This window comes from Acanthochromis polyacanthus, chromosome 19, assembly GCF_021347895.1.
Source record: "Acanthochromis polyacanthus isolate Apoly-LR-REF ecotype Palm Island chromosome 19, KAUST_Apoly_ChrSc, whole genome shotgun sequence".
NCBI lineage: Eukaryota > Metazoa > Chordata > Actinopteri > Pomacentridae > Acanthochromis > Acanthochromis polyacanthus.
This window is the reverse complement of record NC_067131.1, coordinates 32,507,664-32,523,876: the sequence shown is the minus strand read 5'-3', so window position 1 is coordinate 32,523,876 and position 16,213 is coordinate 32,507,664. Positions and strand designations below refer to the sequence as shown.

At 46.1% G+C, this 16,213-nt stretch overlaps 1 protein-coding gene across 7 annotated transcripts in view; it reads right to left on the bottom strand.

The window, feature by feature from the left end:
• Nucleotides 1–6,498: 6,498 nt before the first annotated feature.
• ebf3a (EBF transcription factor 3a) overlaps nucleotides 6,499–16,213 on the bottom strand; it is a 75,639-nt gene continuing 65,924 nt past the window's right edge. For 2 of the 7 annotated variants that reach the window (XM_051939555.1, XM_051939554.1), the window contains exons 12-16: nucleotides 14,761–14,826; nucleotides 10,742–10,904; nucleotides 10,352–10,543; nucleotides 9,963–10,061; nucleotides 6,499–8,069 (exon numbers count right to left, since the gene is read on the bottom strand). In XM_051939555.1, the coding sequence (XP_051795515.1) occupies nucleotides 8,038–8,069; nucleotides 9,963–10,061; nucleotides 10,352–10,543; nucleotides 10,742–10,904; nucleotides 14,761–14,826 (552 nt within the window). In that variant the 3' untranslated portion in view covers nucleotides 6,499–8,037. Of the gene's footprint in view, nucleotides 8,070–9,962; nucleotides 10,131–10,339; nucleotides 10,544–10,741; nucleotides 10,905–14,760; nucleotides 14,827–16,213 lie in introns of all 7 variants that reach the window. The other 5 variants (XM_051939551.1, XM_051939552.1, XM_051939549.1 and 2 more) reach the window with 3 other exon arrangements.

Genomic DNA, 16,213 nt, shown 5'->3' with positions numbered 1-16,213 from the left:
GGAGAGGCCCCATGTCCCCGCGGATATACGGAGGAAAAGAAGAGGCTGCAGAGGAGGACGGCGAAAGCGCTGGACTTATTTTCCCTCTATCATCATGGGGAACGTCCTCTCCATCACCAACAAGGTAGAGGAGCTGGCCACGCTGACGCGGCTGAAGGAGCATCGTGAGTGTAGCCTCATGTGTTTCACGGAGACATGGCTGAATGGACATACACCGGACTCTGTGGTTTCCCTGAACGGTTTTACACGCGGACCGGAACGCGGTGGGAAGCGGCAAAAAGTCTGGGGGAGGACTGGCTGTGTACGTGAATGAGCGGTGGTGTAACCCAGCAAACGTGCACGTGAAGGAACAGCTGTGCACGCGGGACTTGGAGATGCTTACGGTGGCGCTGCGGCCGTATTATCTACCGAGGGAGTTCTCGCACGTGATTGTGTTTTGCGTGTACATCCCACCATCAGCTCATGCAGGGACAGCGTGTGAAAGACTCCACAGCGCCGTGAGCGAAGCCCAGAGCCGCCATCCCCGGGCGCTCGTCCTGATCAGTGGAGACTTCAACCACGCCTCCCTCTCTGCCTTTCTCCCTACTTTCACACAGTATGTCACGTGTCACACGCGGGGCGACAAGACACTGGACTTACTGTATGTGAATGTGAAAGGCGCCTACACCGCTGCCCCCCTCCCCCCACTGGGCCGCTCGGACCACAACCTGGTTCATCTGCTCCCCCACTACACACCCAAGGTGAGAAGAGGACCTGTGCAGAAGAGGACTGTGAAGGCATGGACAGATGAGGCCAGTGAGAGACTCAGAGACTGTTTCCAGACCACAGACTGGAGCTGCTCTACAGTCCTCATGGAGACGACATCGATGGCCTCACGCACTGCATCACAGATTACATCAACTTCTGCGTGGACAGCACTGTGCCAACTCGGACGGTACGGTGCTTCTCCAACAACCACCCCTGGGTCACCCCTGAGCTCAAAGCCCTCCTGAACCAGAAGAAACGGGCTTTCATCTCAGGGGACAGAGAGGAGCAGAAGAGAGTGCAGCGTGAGCTCCAGTGGCGGATCAGAAGGGCCAAGAAGGACTATGGGAAGAGGCTGGAGGAGAAGCTGGTTCAGAACAACGCGCGGGACGTGTGGAGAGGACTTAAGAACATTTCTGGACATGGACAGAGTGCCAGAGGGACAGCTGATGGGGACCAGCGCAGGGCGGACGAGCTGAACTGTTACTTTAACAGATTTGACTCTCCCCCCACCCCCTCTGCCCCCTTTCCTGCTCCCCCCTCTTCACACATCCCCAGCCCAGCAGACCCTCCCCTTCCTGCGACACCTTCACCGGCCCCCAACTCACCCACACGGACTACTCCCACCCCCTGCAGCCCACCTCACTCCCCCCTTTCCTTCACACCGGACCAGGTGAGGAGAGAGCTGAGGCGACTGAAGCAGAGGAAATCTGCTGGACCAGACGGCATCAGTCCCAGGCTGCTGAGGACCTGCTCGGACCAGCTCTGTGAGGTCCTCTGCCACCTCTACAACCTGAGCCTCAGCCTGGAGCGGGTCCCCGTCCTGTGGAAAACCTCCTGTGTGGTCCCAGTCCCTAAAACAGCTCACGCCAAGGAACTGGCCCACTACAGACCTGTCGCCCTCACCTCCCACCTCATGAAGACCATGGAGAGGCTCCTCCTCCACTACCTCCGCTCAGTGGTGAGCTCCGACCTGGACCCGCTGCAGTTTGCCTACAGGCCCAACATGGGGGTAGAAGACGCCGTCATCTACCTGCTGCAGCGAGCGCTCACTCACCTGGAGAGCGCCGGCAGCGCTGTGAGAGTCATGTTCTTTGACTTCTCCAGCGCCTTCAACACCATCAGGCCGGCGCTGCTGCGGGGGAAGCTGGTGGACGCGGGAGTTGATGAACATCTCGCTGCCTGGACCACTGACTACCTCACTGACCGTCCACAGTACGTGCGGCTGTGAGTCAGAGGTGGTAGTCTGCAGCATGGGGGCGCCCCAAGGCACCGTCCTCTCGCCCTTCCTCTTCACCATCTACACCTCGGACTTCACCTACAACACGGACAGCTGCCATCTCCAGAAGTTCTCTGATGACTCCGCCATTGTGGGCCGTGTGTCCGAGGGGAACGAGCTGGAGTATCGGTCGGTCATCATGGACTTTGTGGACTGGTGTGAGCGCAACCATCTGTGCCTCAACACCAGTAAGACGAAGGAGATGGTGGTCGACTTCAGGAGAAGGACACTCCCACATCCACCAGTGAACATCCAGGAGCAGGACATTGAAACAGTGGACAGTTTCAAATACCTGGGTGTTCACCTCAACAATAAACTGGACTGGTCCCACAACACCGATGCTCTGTACAAGAAGGGCCAGAGTCGCCTCCACCTTCTGAGGAGGCTGAGGTCCTTCGGAGTGTGCAGACCTCTACTAAGGACTTTCTATGACACTGTGGTAGCCTCTGCTTTCCTCTACGCTGTCGTCTGCTGGGCCCCGGGCAGCACAGAGCGGGACATGAAGAGACTGAACAAGCTGACCAAGAGGGCCAGCTCTGTCCTGGGCTGCCCACTGGACTCTGTGATGGATGTGGGTGAGAGGAGGATGTTGACCAAGCTCTCATCCATCATGGACAACAGCTCCCACCCACTGCACCGGACTGTAGTGGAGCTGAGCAGCTCCTTTAGCACGAGACTCAGACACCCTCAGTGCAAGAAGGAGCGCTACCACAGGTCCTTCATCCCCACTGCCATCAAACTGCAGAACACTACTGTGGAGTTGTTATTGTGTGCAATATTGTCCTTGAGTAAACTGCTAATACCTGCATTTTTCGGACACTTTATCAACCACTACCACCTCTACTGTGATTGTAAACACTGCACTTCATCCATTTTTGCACTAGTAGATATTTTTCCATATTCTATTTATAGTTAGTATTGTTAAGAACAGCTCTATTTCCAAAGATCTTATTTTATAACAATGTATATAAGAAAAGTTTCCTATCCTTAGCTGTGTATATTTTACTATTTTACCATTTCTGACAATCTTTATTATCTTGTACTTGCACCTTTCGTGACTTTTTTTTACCCCTCTGTTTGTTCCTAAGAGCTCTGTAACGGTAAATTTCTCCTTTGTGAGATCAATAAAGTCTATCTTATCTTATCTTCAAGAACAAAAAGTGAGTTTCATTAACTAGTCAAGCAAAAATAGTTCAATTCCTAAAGAAGATCACAGATTAAAAGAACAAACCGGAGCTGGAGTCTGTTGATCAGAGAGTTTCTTCAGCTTCACTGTGAGGAGAAAATGATCCTGATCAGAGACTCTCCTGAACCGAGAGGAGAACCAGTAGAACATCTGAAAATCTACTAAAATAGAGGAAATTCTGGAACACTTAAAGGAGCAAACTGTGAAATGAACAGAAAGGATTTACCAACAATAAAACAAGTTCAGCTGATTCTGAAATAAATGACCCCAGCCCTGTGGTGGACAGTCAGAAAGAACTGTCCATGTTCTATAAATGTTCCAGCAAAGTTCTAGCAACATTCCCAGGATATTGGCAGGATAAGGTTCTCTACAAATGTTCCTTAAACATTTGATGGTTTTTGTATTGATCGATACAACCTCTGATAGTGAAGCACCTCATGGGAACGTCTTATGAAAATTAATTGTTTGAGAACGTTCCTCCAGTGGATTCTGTGTTAGAAAATGATCAGATAGATTTAAATTCAATTAAAATATACGTAACTGTCCTGATAACGTTCTGTGAGCATTATAATAAAGTTTAATTTTCTGTTCTGTTAAAATGTTCATGTTTAAAGCTTCACTACCTGGGTTACCGTGGTAACAAGTCCCGCCCATCTGAAACCTGATTGGCCGGATGAAGAGCAGAGACAGTAAATAAAAAGTGAAGATACGCTGATCAGAGACATGTTCAGAAAAAACCTGAGAACCTGCTTTAACCGTGGTGGAACGTTGCTTTGGAGACTTCCTGCAGGTTCGTCCTGAATGTTTTGGTTCTTTGGGATCTTGTTCCTTCTGTTCAGTAATGGGATGTTTTCAGTCCAGACCAGAAGTGAGCAAAAACGTTCCTGAAGCTTTAATCCTGGCGACATTAAAGACGTTTGTCTGCTGAGCTGCTAATTAGTTTGTAGAAGTCGCAAATGAAATGTTCTCACCGTTTTTATTCAGCAGATGAAGTGAGAACGTGCAGATCCTCACACCGAATAACTTAAATCCTTCTAAAATGTCATTACAGAACCTTTTAGATCTGTTTAAGGTGAAAATGTTCATGGAATATTGTGTCTAATTTAAACTAAATGTTCTGCATTGATTTCAAACTAAATTCAAGGTGAAGGAACTTTTATAAGTTCTAGAATGTCAGGATTTCACTTTATTGACTCTACATTGGAGCGACATAATACAGTCATGGAAACAATGATCAGACCAGCTTGTTTTCTTCAGTTTCTTGTTCATTTTAATTCCTGGTAGCACTAAAGGTTTATTACCTGAAGAATACCATGAACAGGACTTTAAATGCAGCTGATTCCATAATATTTTATGTCCTATTTCACATACTTCAGCTTCATTGTATTCCCAGAGTATAGAAGAGGACATTTCAAAGGTCTAGAGTGGTTTCCTGCTGACATTCAAGCCGTAGCACAACTCAGAAGTCGTCAGCTCTCAGAGAGAATTATGTGAAGCCACAAAGGCAGACATCGAAAAAAAAAGTGATGATTTCCAAGACAGCCGTTCATTACACTAAGAAAAAACAAACCCAGCGTGGTTCTACCAAACTGCTGGCTGCTCAGAAAACGTCTTTCTACCACCAGATGACCGTCACTCATCTGTTCCTGTGTCAGGAATCATCCTCAGACCTCCAGGGACCTTAAACTGAATGAGACTGTGGAGAAATGGGACTTGTTGGACAAGGACAGTTGGAAAGCGACTTGTTGAAGCTGGTCTGAAGTCCCACAGGACAGGAAGAAGCCCTTCATCAAGGAGAGGCAGAGGAAAGCCCAGTTACTCTTTGCTGGGATCACAAGGATGGACTGTTGATGACTGGACTAAGGTTCTCTTCAGGGATGAATCCAGTTTTCAGTTGATCTCCACTCCAGACAACTTACTGGTTAGGAGGAAGCCTGGAGAAGCTCCAAAGCAGACTGTCTGCCCCTACAGTAAAACATGGGGGTGGATCAGTGACCATCTGGGGTAGTTCCAGTCTGGATGGAACAGGGACAATGAACCAGGTCATGTACAGCACTGCTCTTGAAAACAGTCTTCTTCCATCAGCTGGAAAAGTCTTTCCTGCCTCCAATGACTGGATTTTCAAACTAGAGAAGGTCAGTTAAAGCCTGGATGGAGAACCAGAACATTGGAACCATGCCTTGGCTGCTCAATCACCAGATCTAAATCCAACTGAAAACCTGTGGAAAATCATAAAACCCTAAATGAAGAACCACAAGCCCAAAAACAAAGCAGATTAGTTAGAATTAGTGCAACAGGAATGAACTGCTGTGATCAGAAGCTGGTGGAGAGCATGAAGAGACATCAGGAACAATGGTTCTGGATCAGTACTAACTCATGGTGGATCATGGGACTAAAATAGACAGAGAAGAAAACATGGAATCCTCAAAGCTGTTTCTGGGAGAACAATCCCATAGCTACTGGTGGATGACAGAAGGGATTCTGGTTATTATCTAGAAAACCATGGAAAATGTCTGATATCAGCTCTGAAATTAAACTCTGATCAGATACTTTTGTTGGTATCGTTACATTTGTCCTGTGACAGCTCCTACACCTCAGGACTTGTTCCTGTTTAGCTGGTTGCTAGGAGCTGGGAGAGTGGCTCATTGGCCATGATGGCTGACACCTGGGTTGGCTCCTATATAAACTGGTGTTTTAGCTGGCAGTGGTGCTCATCCTCCATTTTCTCTCGGGTTTCCTGGGCTATGGTTTGGCTGATTTGGTTGGTTTGGTGAAGCTATTTTGTTTTCTTACACACATCCGTTCACTACACACATTACTGATGAACTGATTGCAAATTTACCTCAGCTTTGTTAATAAATTGCATTTAACTTTAATTTGTCATGGGTCATCTCCATCTTTTGTCCTTCCTTTGAGCCAGGTTGTGACAGTCCAAACAAATGTACCTTTAGTGGTAGCAGGTTTTAAAATGAACACAAAACTGAACCAGGGCTGGTCTCATCATTTATCCGTGGCTGTTTAAAAGCAGACCAACTCTTAAACTCGTGTTCACAATGATTGATATTAACTTTACATCATAAAAAACACTTTAAACACCACCAACAACTGTCCCCAGTTCTTACTACAGGAGCTGAACTCTAGAACCTGTTGGTGGTAAATAAAGGAACTGTTCCTGTAGCTGGTGTAGGCTGTTGGCTGGACGTTGTTTTATTTCAGGCTTCTCAGTGTTTTGTTGGATCCAGGCATTACTATAGCGTTTGTCGGTGTGTTTCAAAGAAGGAGTCCATCAGAGCGACCTGCTGACTTTATTCAGTGCAAAGAAATCGCTTCAGAACAACCAAACATTTTACATTCAAAACAACAGAAACCAAACGAGTGGAGCTGATTGGACGTCAGCTTTGATTGACAGCGCTAGAAATGTGTGAAGACATTCAGTTTTTTTTTGAAGTACAAAACGATGGTTGATGTGAGTGTGGCACCACCACAGACCCATGAAGACACGACATCCATGTGTACAAAACCAGCAGATAGAAACACTGTTCAGTCCATATGGTACAAAAGGAGGCTCCTGGTGGCGGTGTGATTGACCACAGAGACACGGTATCAATATTCAGCCAGCTACAACTTTGGCAAAAAAACCCACAAAACCCACAGAGAAAACACGGGGGGCGGGGCGAGAGTGCTGGGGGCGGGGCGAGAGTGCTGGGGTGGGGATCATGTAGAAACACAACAAGAAGACGGACAGTCACAGTAGCGTATCAGGATGCGGGATTCGTTTTTACAGTTCAAGCATTAAAAAACAGACAGATGGGGGCGGGGCTTAATATAAGAGGGAGGGACTAGTTGGAGGAGGGATAGGGCTTGTAAAAGGTAATTTTTATTCAGTGTTTTTTCTCAGTGTGCTCTTAGAGGTTAGGGTTAGAACCATCGAAGGCCAGGATTGAGCAGAACCTTAAATGGATATGATTGATTCTCAAGTGGGAGGAGCCAATCAGGAACCACCATTACACCTGTCCAACTTTAACTGGAGGAGCATTTAAAGGTTCCTCAAAGAACCTGCTATATCTAGAGTTCTTCCAAGCACCATTTATGGTGCCTAAAGGAACCATTTCTAAGGTTCTTCGAGGAACTGTTTGCAGACAGGTTTCATTCAGAACCTTTGCCTAAAAGGTTCTTTGTTGAATGAAAACAGTTCCTCTTACCCTCTAACCCTGGCACCGCTGGTTCTAACTAGAACATCTCACTCTGAAGGACCCCTAAAACCAGACGGTTCCACATAGAACTATGTGGGAAGTGGTTCCTTAAGGAACTTGTTTTAGCTTCTTAGAGCACCACTATGGTGCCTGAAGGAATCATCTCTGATGGTTCTTTCTGGCACTACTGGGGTTCTTTTAAAGAACATGAAAAAGTGTGTTCTTATAGAACGTTCTTTGTCGTGCTAAAGGTTGTTCTTCAGAGGTGTTCTCTGAGGAACCCATGTTCCTCCTCATGTAAACAAAAAGGGATTAAAAGTATAATTTGGGGCCTTTAACGTCTTTAAGGTGACATCACAAGGAGTGTGAGTGATGTCACATGGCAGGTATGACATCAGAGTTATTACATCAGCATGCCCCGCCCCCACACAGAACATAACAGAGAGTCATCACAGAGCTGAAGCAGCAGACTGCTGTACAAAAGTCCTTTAGTTCATCTGTAGAGATCAGAGGCTCCATGCACTCTGTCCTGACTGGTCAGCTGCTGCCTGAGGCCCCGCCTCCTGAGGGCCCAGGCCCCTCCTCTTTGAGGTGATTAGTGCTCGTGGCTGAGGGGAGGAGACAGGTGAGGTGTTCTACATGGGAGGGACGACCAGGCCGGACATGGCTGCAGAGACACAAAGGAACCATTAGAGAACCAACACACACCATCAGCTAGGTTCTAGTCCAGGAGAACATTTCTGAGGAACATTTAAACACAGGTTTTTTTTTGCAAATCTTTAATTATTTTATGTCAAGATTTTATGACATCCTTCAAAGTTCAAACTGTACTGTGACAAAAAAAATCATGATAAATGCAATCAGTACAGAACCAGAACCTGAACCAGAACCAGAACCACCAGAACCAGAACCAACACAACCTTCAGAACCTTTAATGACTTTAGATCAGGTTGGAGCTTCAGATGTTTGTTCTGAAGGAAAACATGTTTAACTGCTGGAACTATTAATAACTGGATTCACTGATGGCACACACACACACACACACACACAGACACACACAGACACACACACACACAGACACACACAGACACACACACACACACACACACACACAGACACACACACACACACACACTCTGTGGCCTTTCTGCCTCGACGAAGGCGGAGAGCAACATGAATATTTAACACTCAACAAACCTCTCTGTCAGAAACACTGACATCACACACACAGCCAGGAGTGTGTGTCTAATGTGTGTGTGTGTGTGTGTGTGTGTGTGTGTGTGTGTGTGTGTGTGTGTGTGTGTGTGTGTGTGTGTGTGTGTGTGTGTGTGTGTGTGTGTTCAGACGATGTATCTGTGGGTTGTAGTGAATAAAACATGGATTGTCCTGTCAGTCTGCATGCAGCTCTAACAGGACTCAGGTTACCACGTGTGTGTGTGTGTGTGTGTGTGTGTGTGTGTGTGTGTGTGTGTGTGTGTGTGTGTGTGTGTGTGTGTGTGTGTGTGTGTGTGTGTGTGTGTGTTCTTGTACTTGCTACATGGTGAGGACCATTTTCTGCATTTAACTATCAAAGTGAGGACATTTTTACAAAGTGAGGACATTCTGGCCGGTCCTCACTTTGAAACAGCCATGTTTGAGGGTGAAGACTTGTTTTTAGAGAACAGGTATGAATTGATGTTTGGTTAGGGTTAGGGTAAGGATTAAGTTTAGGCAATCAGTTGTGATGGTTAAGGTTAGGGTAAGGCTCTAGGAAATGCATTACGCCTATGGATGTCCTCACTAAGATAGAAGTACAAACATTTGTGTGTGTGTGTGTGTGTGTGTGTGTGTGTTGTTGTTGTTGTTGTTGTTGTTGTTGCTGTTTACAGCAGAACTGATGAAAGTGAAGCTGCAGGAGTCAAACAATAAGAACTTGTGTTGATGTTTGATCAGTCTGATCAGTTTAGAATAAATCCAACATATTTAACCCTTTAAAGGTTCTCCTGTTCTCTCCATGTTCCACCTAGAACCAGCAACTGTTTAAACATCAATAACATGAACTTCCTGCTGGTTTATGAACGTAAACGTTGTTTTCCAGATGGAACATCGACTGGATTTTATTTACTGGGGGAATAAGGACAAAACAATCTGAGTCCATCGATCAGAAGAACCATCTGATGTTCTACTCTGAACTAAGCTTCTGGTTCTATCAGGAAAAGGAACCGAGTCTGAGCTGTGATCGATGTTTCATCAAACCAGAAGGTGATGCTCAGCAGAAACACAGCTGTAACTGTAACTATAGAAGCTGTGGAACATCTCCAGGATGAGGAGACATCTGAGGAAACATGGTGGACACGATGGTTCAGGTTCTATGTTCTGTAAAATAAATCATCAGAGAAATGTTCCTTTGGTTCCATTGTTCTGTGTTCTCTCTCCTTCAGGTTCTGGTTCCTCAGAGCTGCAGAACTTTAGATCAGACAGGAGACAGAAAACCTCAGGATGAAGAGGAAACAAGTTAAAGGGAGCAGAGAGGAGGAGCAGAGAGGAGGAGCAGAGAGGAGGAGCAGAGAGGAGGTGCTACCTTGCAGTCCGTTGCTGGTGTTGGAGCAGGTCGGAGGAGGAGGAGGAGACGCCGGCGGCCGGACGACAGGAGCAAAAGCGCTCTTCTGTTTGACGGCAGCTGAGAAGGAGAAGACGCCGTGGGAGGAGTTACAGTTGGACACGGCCATAGTGGGACTGGAGGGGACAACTGGAACACACACACACTGGTCACTGGGAGCACTGGGAGCACTGGAAGTATCACTTCTACAGCTACTGCAGTACTGGGATTGGTGGTAATATTGACAGTACTGGTAGTAGTGTTAGTAGTGTTGCTAGTATCAGTAGTACTGGTAGTATTGGTGTTACTGTTGGAAGTATTAGCACTAGTATTGGTAGTGTAGTACCGGGAGTATTTACCTTGATACTTACTGCCGTAGGGGGAGTTGGCCGTGGAGCCGTTGAGGAATCCTGGAGACGTTGCTACTCCCAGGTTGGTCATTCCAGCGTTGCCGTATCCGTTCATGCTGTTGCTGACGGTGTTCCCATAGTTACTCTGTTGGGGGGTGGAGCTTGGTACGTATCCCCGCGGCGACACGCTGCTGGTGTTCCGGCTGTAACCAACTAGGAGAGCAGGTACTATTAGTACCGCTACAGTACCCACTGCCACTGCTACAGGATACTACTTCAGTACTACCTCAGTAACCCACCATGCTAAGGATTACTACAGTAATACTACCTCAGTACCTCTGAGTGCTACAGGGGTGCTACAGTGGTACTACCACTACTACCGTTCCTGTAGTACTTCTGGTACTGCAGTACCTTGTGTTGTCTCGGAGACGTTGACGGCCAGCTGACCACTGAAGGAGTTAACTCCCATCATGCCGTGGGAGGCGGTGTTGCCTAGCGACGGGATCTGGTTGTGGTTCCTGGGAACACTGTAGAGCGCCTCTGCAATGTCGGCTGCTCGCTTCAGGATGATCTCCTGCAGAGACCACAGACAAACCTGGATCAACCTGGGTTAATCTAGATTAATCTGGATTCAAACCTGGATTAACCTGGATGAACTTGGATTAATCTGGATTGACCTGGATTAATCTGGATTAATCTGAACTCAAATCTGGATTATCCTGGATCATATTTTGTTCTATTATTTCTATTATTTTAGTGTTTTCCTTATAATAAATGTCTGACTACTTTTTCTTATGTTGGTTGCATTTTGATGTCTTTAAAAAGTTTTCCTTAGCTGGATCCACAGTTTAGATGGATTTTAGATTATTGATCTTGATTGGTCTTGTATTGGTCTTTATTGATCTTTATTGGTCCTTATTGATGTTTATTGATCCTGTTTATTTTATGTCTCGATTCATCTCGACTCCTTTGCTGTGAACTAGTTTGTTGACGTTATTGATCGCTGTGATGTGCACTGAGGCCTTCTGATTGGTCTGATTGATCTGTTATTGATCTGATTGATCTGATTGATTTGATATCGATCAGGCATATGGGTTCTGTAAAGCGTCTTGAGACAATTTGACTGTAATTGGTGCTATATAAATAAAACTCAGTTGAAATGAATTGATCTGCAGGTGGTGTTCTGACCTCATCACTTTATTTAAATATTTAAAACACACATGTTCACTTTGTTAAATGTTAGTTTGTACATACATGACACACACACTGTGATGATTATTGTGACTACAGTTGGATTTACATCCATTTACAACCTCTGTGCTGCTCAAGGTTACGCTCTCATTTCAATAGACCTGCAGGAGTGTGTGTGTGTTACTGTGTGTGCATTGCAGTGTGTGTGTTACTCTGTATGTGTGATTAAGTCACGGTTGAGAAGCGTGTCGGAGAAAGTCGGTCGGAGGGAATATAAAGAGCTCCATCAGTATTTCACTGTTTCAGGAGACGGAGACTCATAAACCTGGAGGATGAAGATGATGAGGAGAAGGAAGATGATGAGGAAGAGGAGGAAGAGGAAGATGAGGAGGAAGATGAGCTTCATCCTGCTGCTCTTTCAGTTTCTGTAGTTTTTATTGTGAGAATTAAATTTTCTTTCATCGTTTTTCAACTTCCTGTTTTTGCAGATTGAATGAAACTTTATTGTCTGTTTGTTCACAGTGCTCAGACTCCGCCCCCTGGTGGTCACCGTGGGGACAGTTCAGTTCTACCATCTAGTTTTACAAGAGAATGAACTTTATTTAACAGAAAGAGTGTTGCATGCTGGGTAATAGGTGAGGACACTACAGCTAGCATCTGTTAGCTTCATCTTCATCACGTTTATACGATCTGATAGTTAGCAAAGTCAAACTGCTCAACAAAATGTTACCCCGTTTGCCAGTTAGCCTGCTAACATGTTAGCCTCCTAATTGGTTAGCATGCTAGCCCTAACCATTTCCTATTTTTGAACGAGGCAGATTGAGGAGTAAAGACGAAGGCACTGAGGAGTTCTAACACGTTGGAGATCTTTGAAGTTCTCATAGAATTAGAATTGGGTTCTTTGCATGTGCACCTCCCTCCGCCTGGCTGGGTGGGGCCCCGTTGATCACTCCTCTTAATTCACTTCACTAGCTTCGCACAATACAACTTGTAAATATACACATAGGGCACACAACACATCCCTTGGGGGAGGGGGGGTGGAAAGGTACTATTGCTACTCCATAATTCCCCTCCAATTTTAATGCACCACACTACCTGGGGAGTGGGTGGTTATGGGGTGGGACGTCATTAGACGGGATAGGCCCCAGTGCAGTGTTATACTGTGGCCCCCCCATCTATGCCCCCACCCTGACACTTCTTCCCCCAATTTTAATGCACCACATACACATTCATGGGTGGGTGGTGGGGGGTGGGGCGGTGGGGGGCGGGGTTTGGGGTCTGGGGGGCGGGGGGGGGCGGGTTGCAGGGGAGGATGGGGGGGGCGGGTGGTCGTGGGGGAAGTGGGGCTGTGGGCTGGTGGGGCGCCGTGTGGGTCCGCTATGGCCCGTCCTGCTGCGCGGGCCTTGGGGCTCTGGCTGTGTCGGGGGGGTCGCTCCGGGCTCCTGGGCTGGGTCTCTGCTCGGTGGCTCCTGCGGGGGGGCGGTGTGGACCTCCTTGGGCTGGAGGGGACAGCTCCCTCCTTTTGGTGGAGGTTTTCATGCATGTCAGACCCACCACACCGGCACCTACCAAAACTCAATGGGGATGGCTAGTAACTACGTCATCGTGTCCAAAAACGTCACTTCCGTGTCCTACCAAACCAACGATATAATGGTGCTGTGTTGTGTCCTGTGTTGCAACAATAGAAATGATGTAAATAAAAGGATATCTTTCTACCACTTTCCTCTGGACGAAAAGGAGAAGAGAAGATGGCTGACACTGATAAGGTAAGTTGGATTTCTAATCTTAGAAAATACATTTAGCGCCGGGAGCTAACGTGCGCTAGCTAGTATTAGCCGCTTGAATTATGTTGTCTTTTTGTGTTATGAGGAGTGTTTGGGCCACATTACAAAAGAAACTAAAAGTGGTCGAGATTAAAGTCTCTGATAATAAGTTTATACTTTTAATTTATAAGAATAAAGTCTGCCGAGGGAGACTTTTGTCCCAGTTTTGGGGACTTGGACTTGCTTGACCAATCTGCCCAAAATACTCGACTTGACTAGGATATGGGTCTATGTGACTTGGATTTAATTGAGTCCAATACTTGGACTGACTTGCTAAAAATGTTTGGCTAAGATTATTTTAACTGTTATGGATTCATGATTAGTGTAAAGAGATGCGTAGTTATTTACATATGCAAATTAGCCATGTGCTCCCGGCAGAAGTTAGCGCTCGAGTGTGCTGCTGGGAATCTTCAGAGTATACTTTTTAAATCTAACATAACAACTCTAACAAAGCCAAGTAAACGACATTTAACCTCACACAGATGATAAAGCTAGCTTTATTTCTGACATCCTGTGTTTGTTAGTTTACGCTACTTAGCTACTCACCTCAACACTGTACGTTTTCCTTTTCATTGACGCCTGCACTTTCCCTTTAAAACCACCTGCCAGCACACTAACTCTTACAACTCTGTTTGAGTTGTAAGAGTTAAGACCTCGCTTTACCGACTTCGGAAAATCCGCAAAATAAGATGTCACAGTGAAAAAGGTGACCGGTTCTTTCGCTACTGCCATTGTGTTTTCATTCGGTGCGCCGCGGCTTGGACACGGAAGTGGTCCGTGACGTCACACTAGCCATCCCCATAGAATTTGTTCCTCCGGTTGCTGAGTCAGTGGAGGTTGCTGGGTTAGTGTCTGTGGATCTCACTCTGCTCTATCTATCCTTCTTGTGGTCTCCTGACATCTTCATGATTGATCCTGTTGGGACTTTGTCGTATCTGGTGTTTGTGAAGGGTTTTGGATTTGTAAATGGTTTTTAGGTGTGAATTAAAGAGCACAAACAAATAAAATGTACCTTTTCTCTGAGAACACTGTCTGTGCCTCACCTTTCTGTCTGTCCTGTGTTTGTTTTATGTTTCACTTGGGTGTGCACAGCCCTCAATGGCATAATGCAGGAAACAGCTTGAAATAAACATGATAGGTTAATTTGCCATGAGGACAGGTGATGGTCACAGTCACAAAGAAGAAAAAAATTGCACATGAAAAAAAAATAGAATTGGGTTCTTTGCGATGTCGAGTTTGTACGAATCGAGGTGCTGAAGCTCTGAACACCACCACTGGTGTGTTTTTGGGTTTAGTTTTTCTTTGGTTCCACCTGTTTCTGTCTGCTACTGTGTGAACATCAGAGGAACCAGTGACCTGCAGGACGTTCAGTCTCTCAGGTTCTCATCTCTACATGAGGAACCACTGACAGCTTACCTGGTTGTTGTGGGGCATCCCATAGAGCGCTTCCACCAGGTCGGCTGCTCGCTTCAGCAGAACCTCCTGAAATAGAGAAGATGGGATCAGAACAGCAACAGTTGAAGCTGAACCAACCAGATGTTCTCTGGTCATCTGGAACTAGGTGGAATTTTCCATCTGTGGGTTAGATCACAGCTGGTCCTCCACAACCGCCACAGAAGAAGAGATGAGAAGAAGTTCTTTCATCACTGTCTGGAGGAACCTGAAGAACTGAGAACAGTCAACTACGTGGACAATTTGTTCTAATGTCTCCATGTTGCTGGTAAACTTCTCAGTCCTGTCCACCAGATCCCAGAAGCTTCATGAGTCTGATGTTCTCAGATGTTATTCATGGTGTAAGCTTCTTCATCCAGATGCTCTGGCTGATATCAGAACTCAACCAACAGTCTAGAATGTTCCGTTTCTTCTACTGCAAACAGAAGTCACAGCTTCTCATGTCTGAATGTCATATTTATGGTTTTACAGCCTGAAAGATGAAAAGGTGCAGCTTCTGATCAGAAGAACCTGAAGAACAAGAAGAATCAGAAGAACCTAACTCTCACCCTTCTGTTTGGTTCTGGAGACAGAGAAACTGAAGGTCTACTAGAAATGAAACATCTGATTAACTGAAGCTCTGTGGGGAACACACACTCAGTAACACAGCAATGTGTGTTACTGAGTGTGTGTGTGTGTGTGTGTGTGTGTGTGTGTGTGTGTGTGTGTGTGTGTGTGTGTGTGTGTGTGTGTGTGTGTCTGTGTCTGTGTCTGTGTGTGTGTGTGTGAGAGAGAGAGAGAGAGAGATCAGGTGGTGGCTGATGTTCTAATGTCCCCACAACTATAGGAAAACCAAAAGAAATGCCATTTGTGGGGACCTCATTTTGGTCCCCACAAGTTTAAACAGTGTTTTCTTGGCCATGTTGTTGTTACTGAAAAAAGTAAAAGTGCAAAAACGTTTCTTTAGGGTTAGACATTGTTTTGGTCTGGGTTAAGGTTAGGGTTAGGGTTAGGGGTTAGATATGAATGGGAGTCAATGGTAGGTCCCCACAAGGATAGGAAACACAGTGTGTGTGTGTGTGTGTGTGTGTGTGTGTGTGTGTGTGTGTGTGTGTGTGTGTGTGTGTGTGTGTGTGTGTAATCAGGCAGCAGCAGAACAATACTTCATTTAGTCTTTATCTTAATTAAACACTCTCAGTTAATCTGCTGCTTTTCATTACAAACTTCTGTAGGAGCTTTTCAATTAACCCCGCCCCCACTTCCTCCTACAGCATGCATTCAACATCCATCATCCATCCATCCATCATCCATCCATCCATCCATCCTTCATCCATCCATCCATCCATCCATCCATCCATCCATCCTCCATCCATCATCCATCCATCCATCCATCCATCCATCCTCCATCCATCATCCATCCATCCATCATCCATCATCA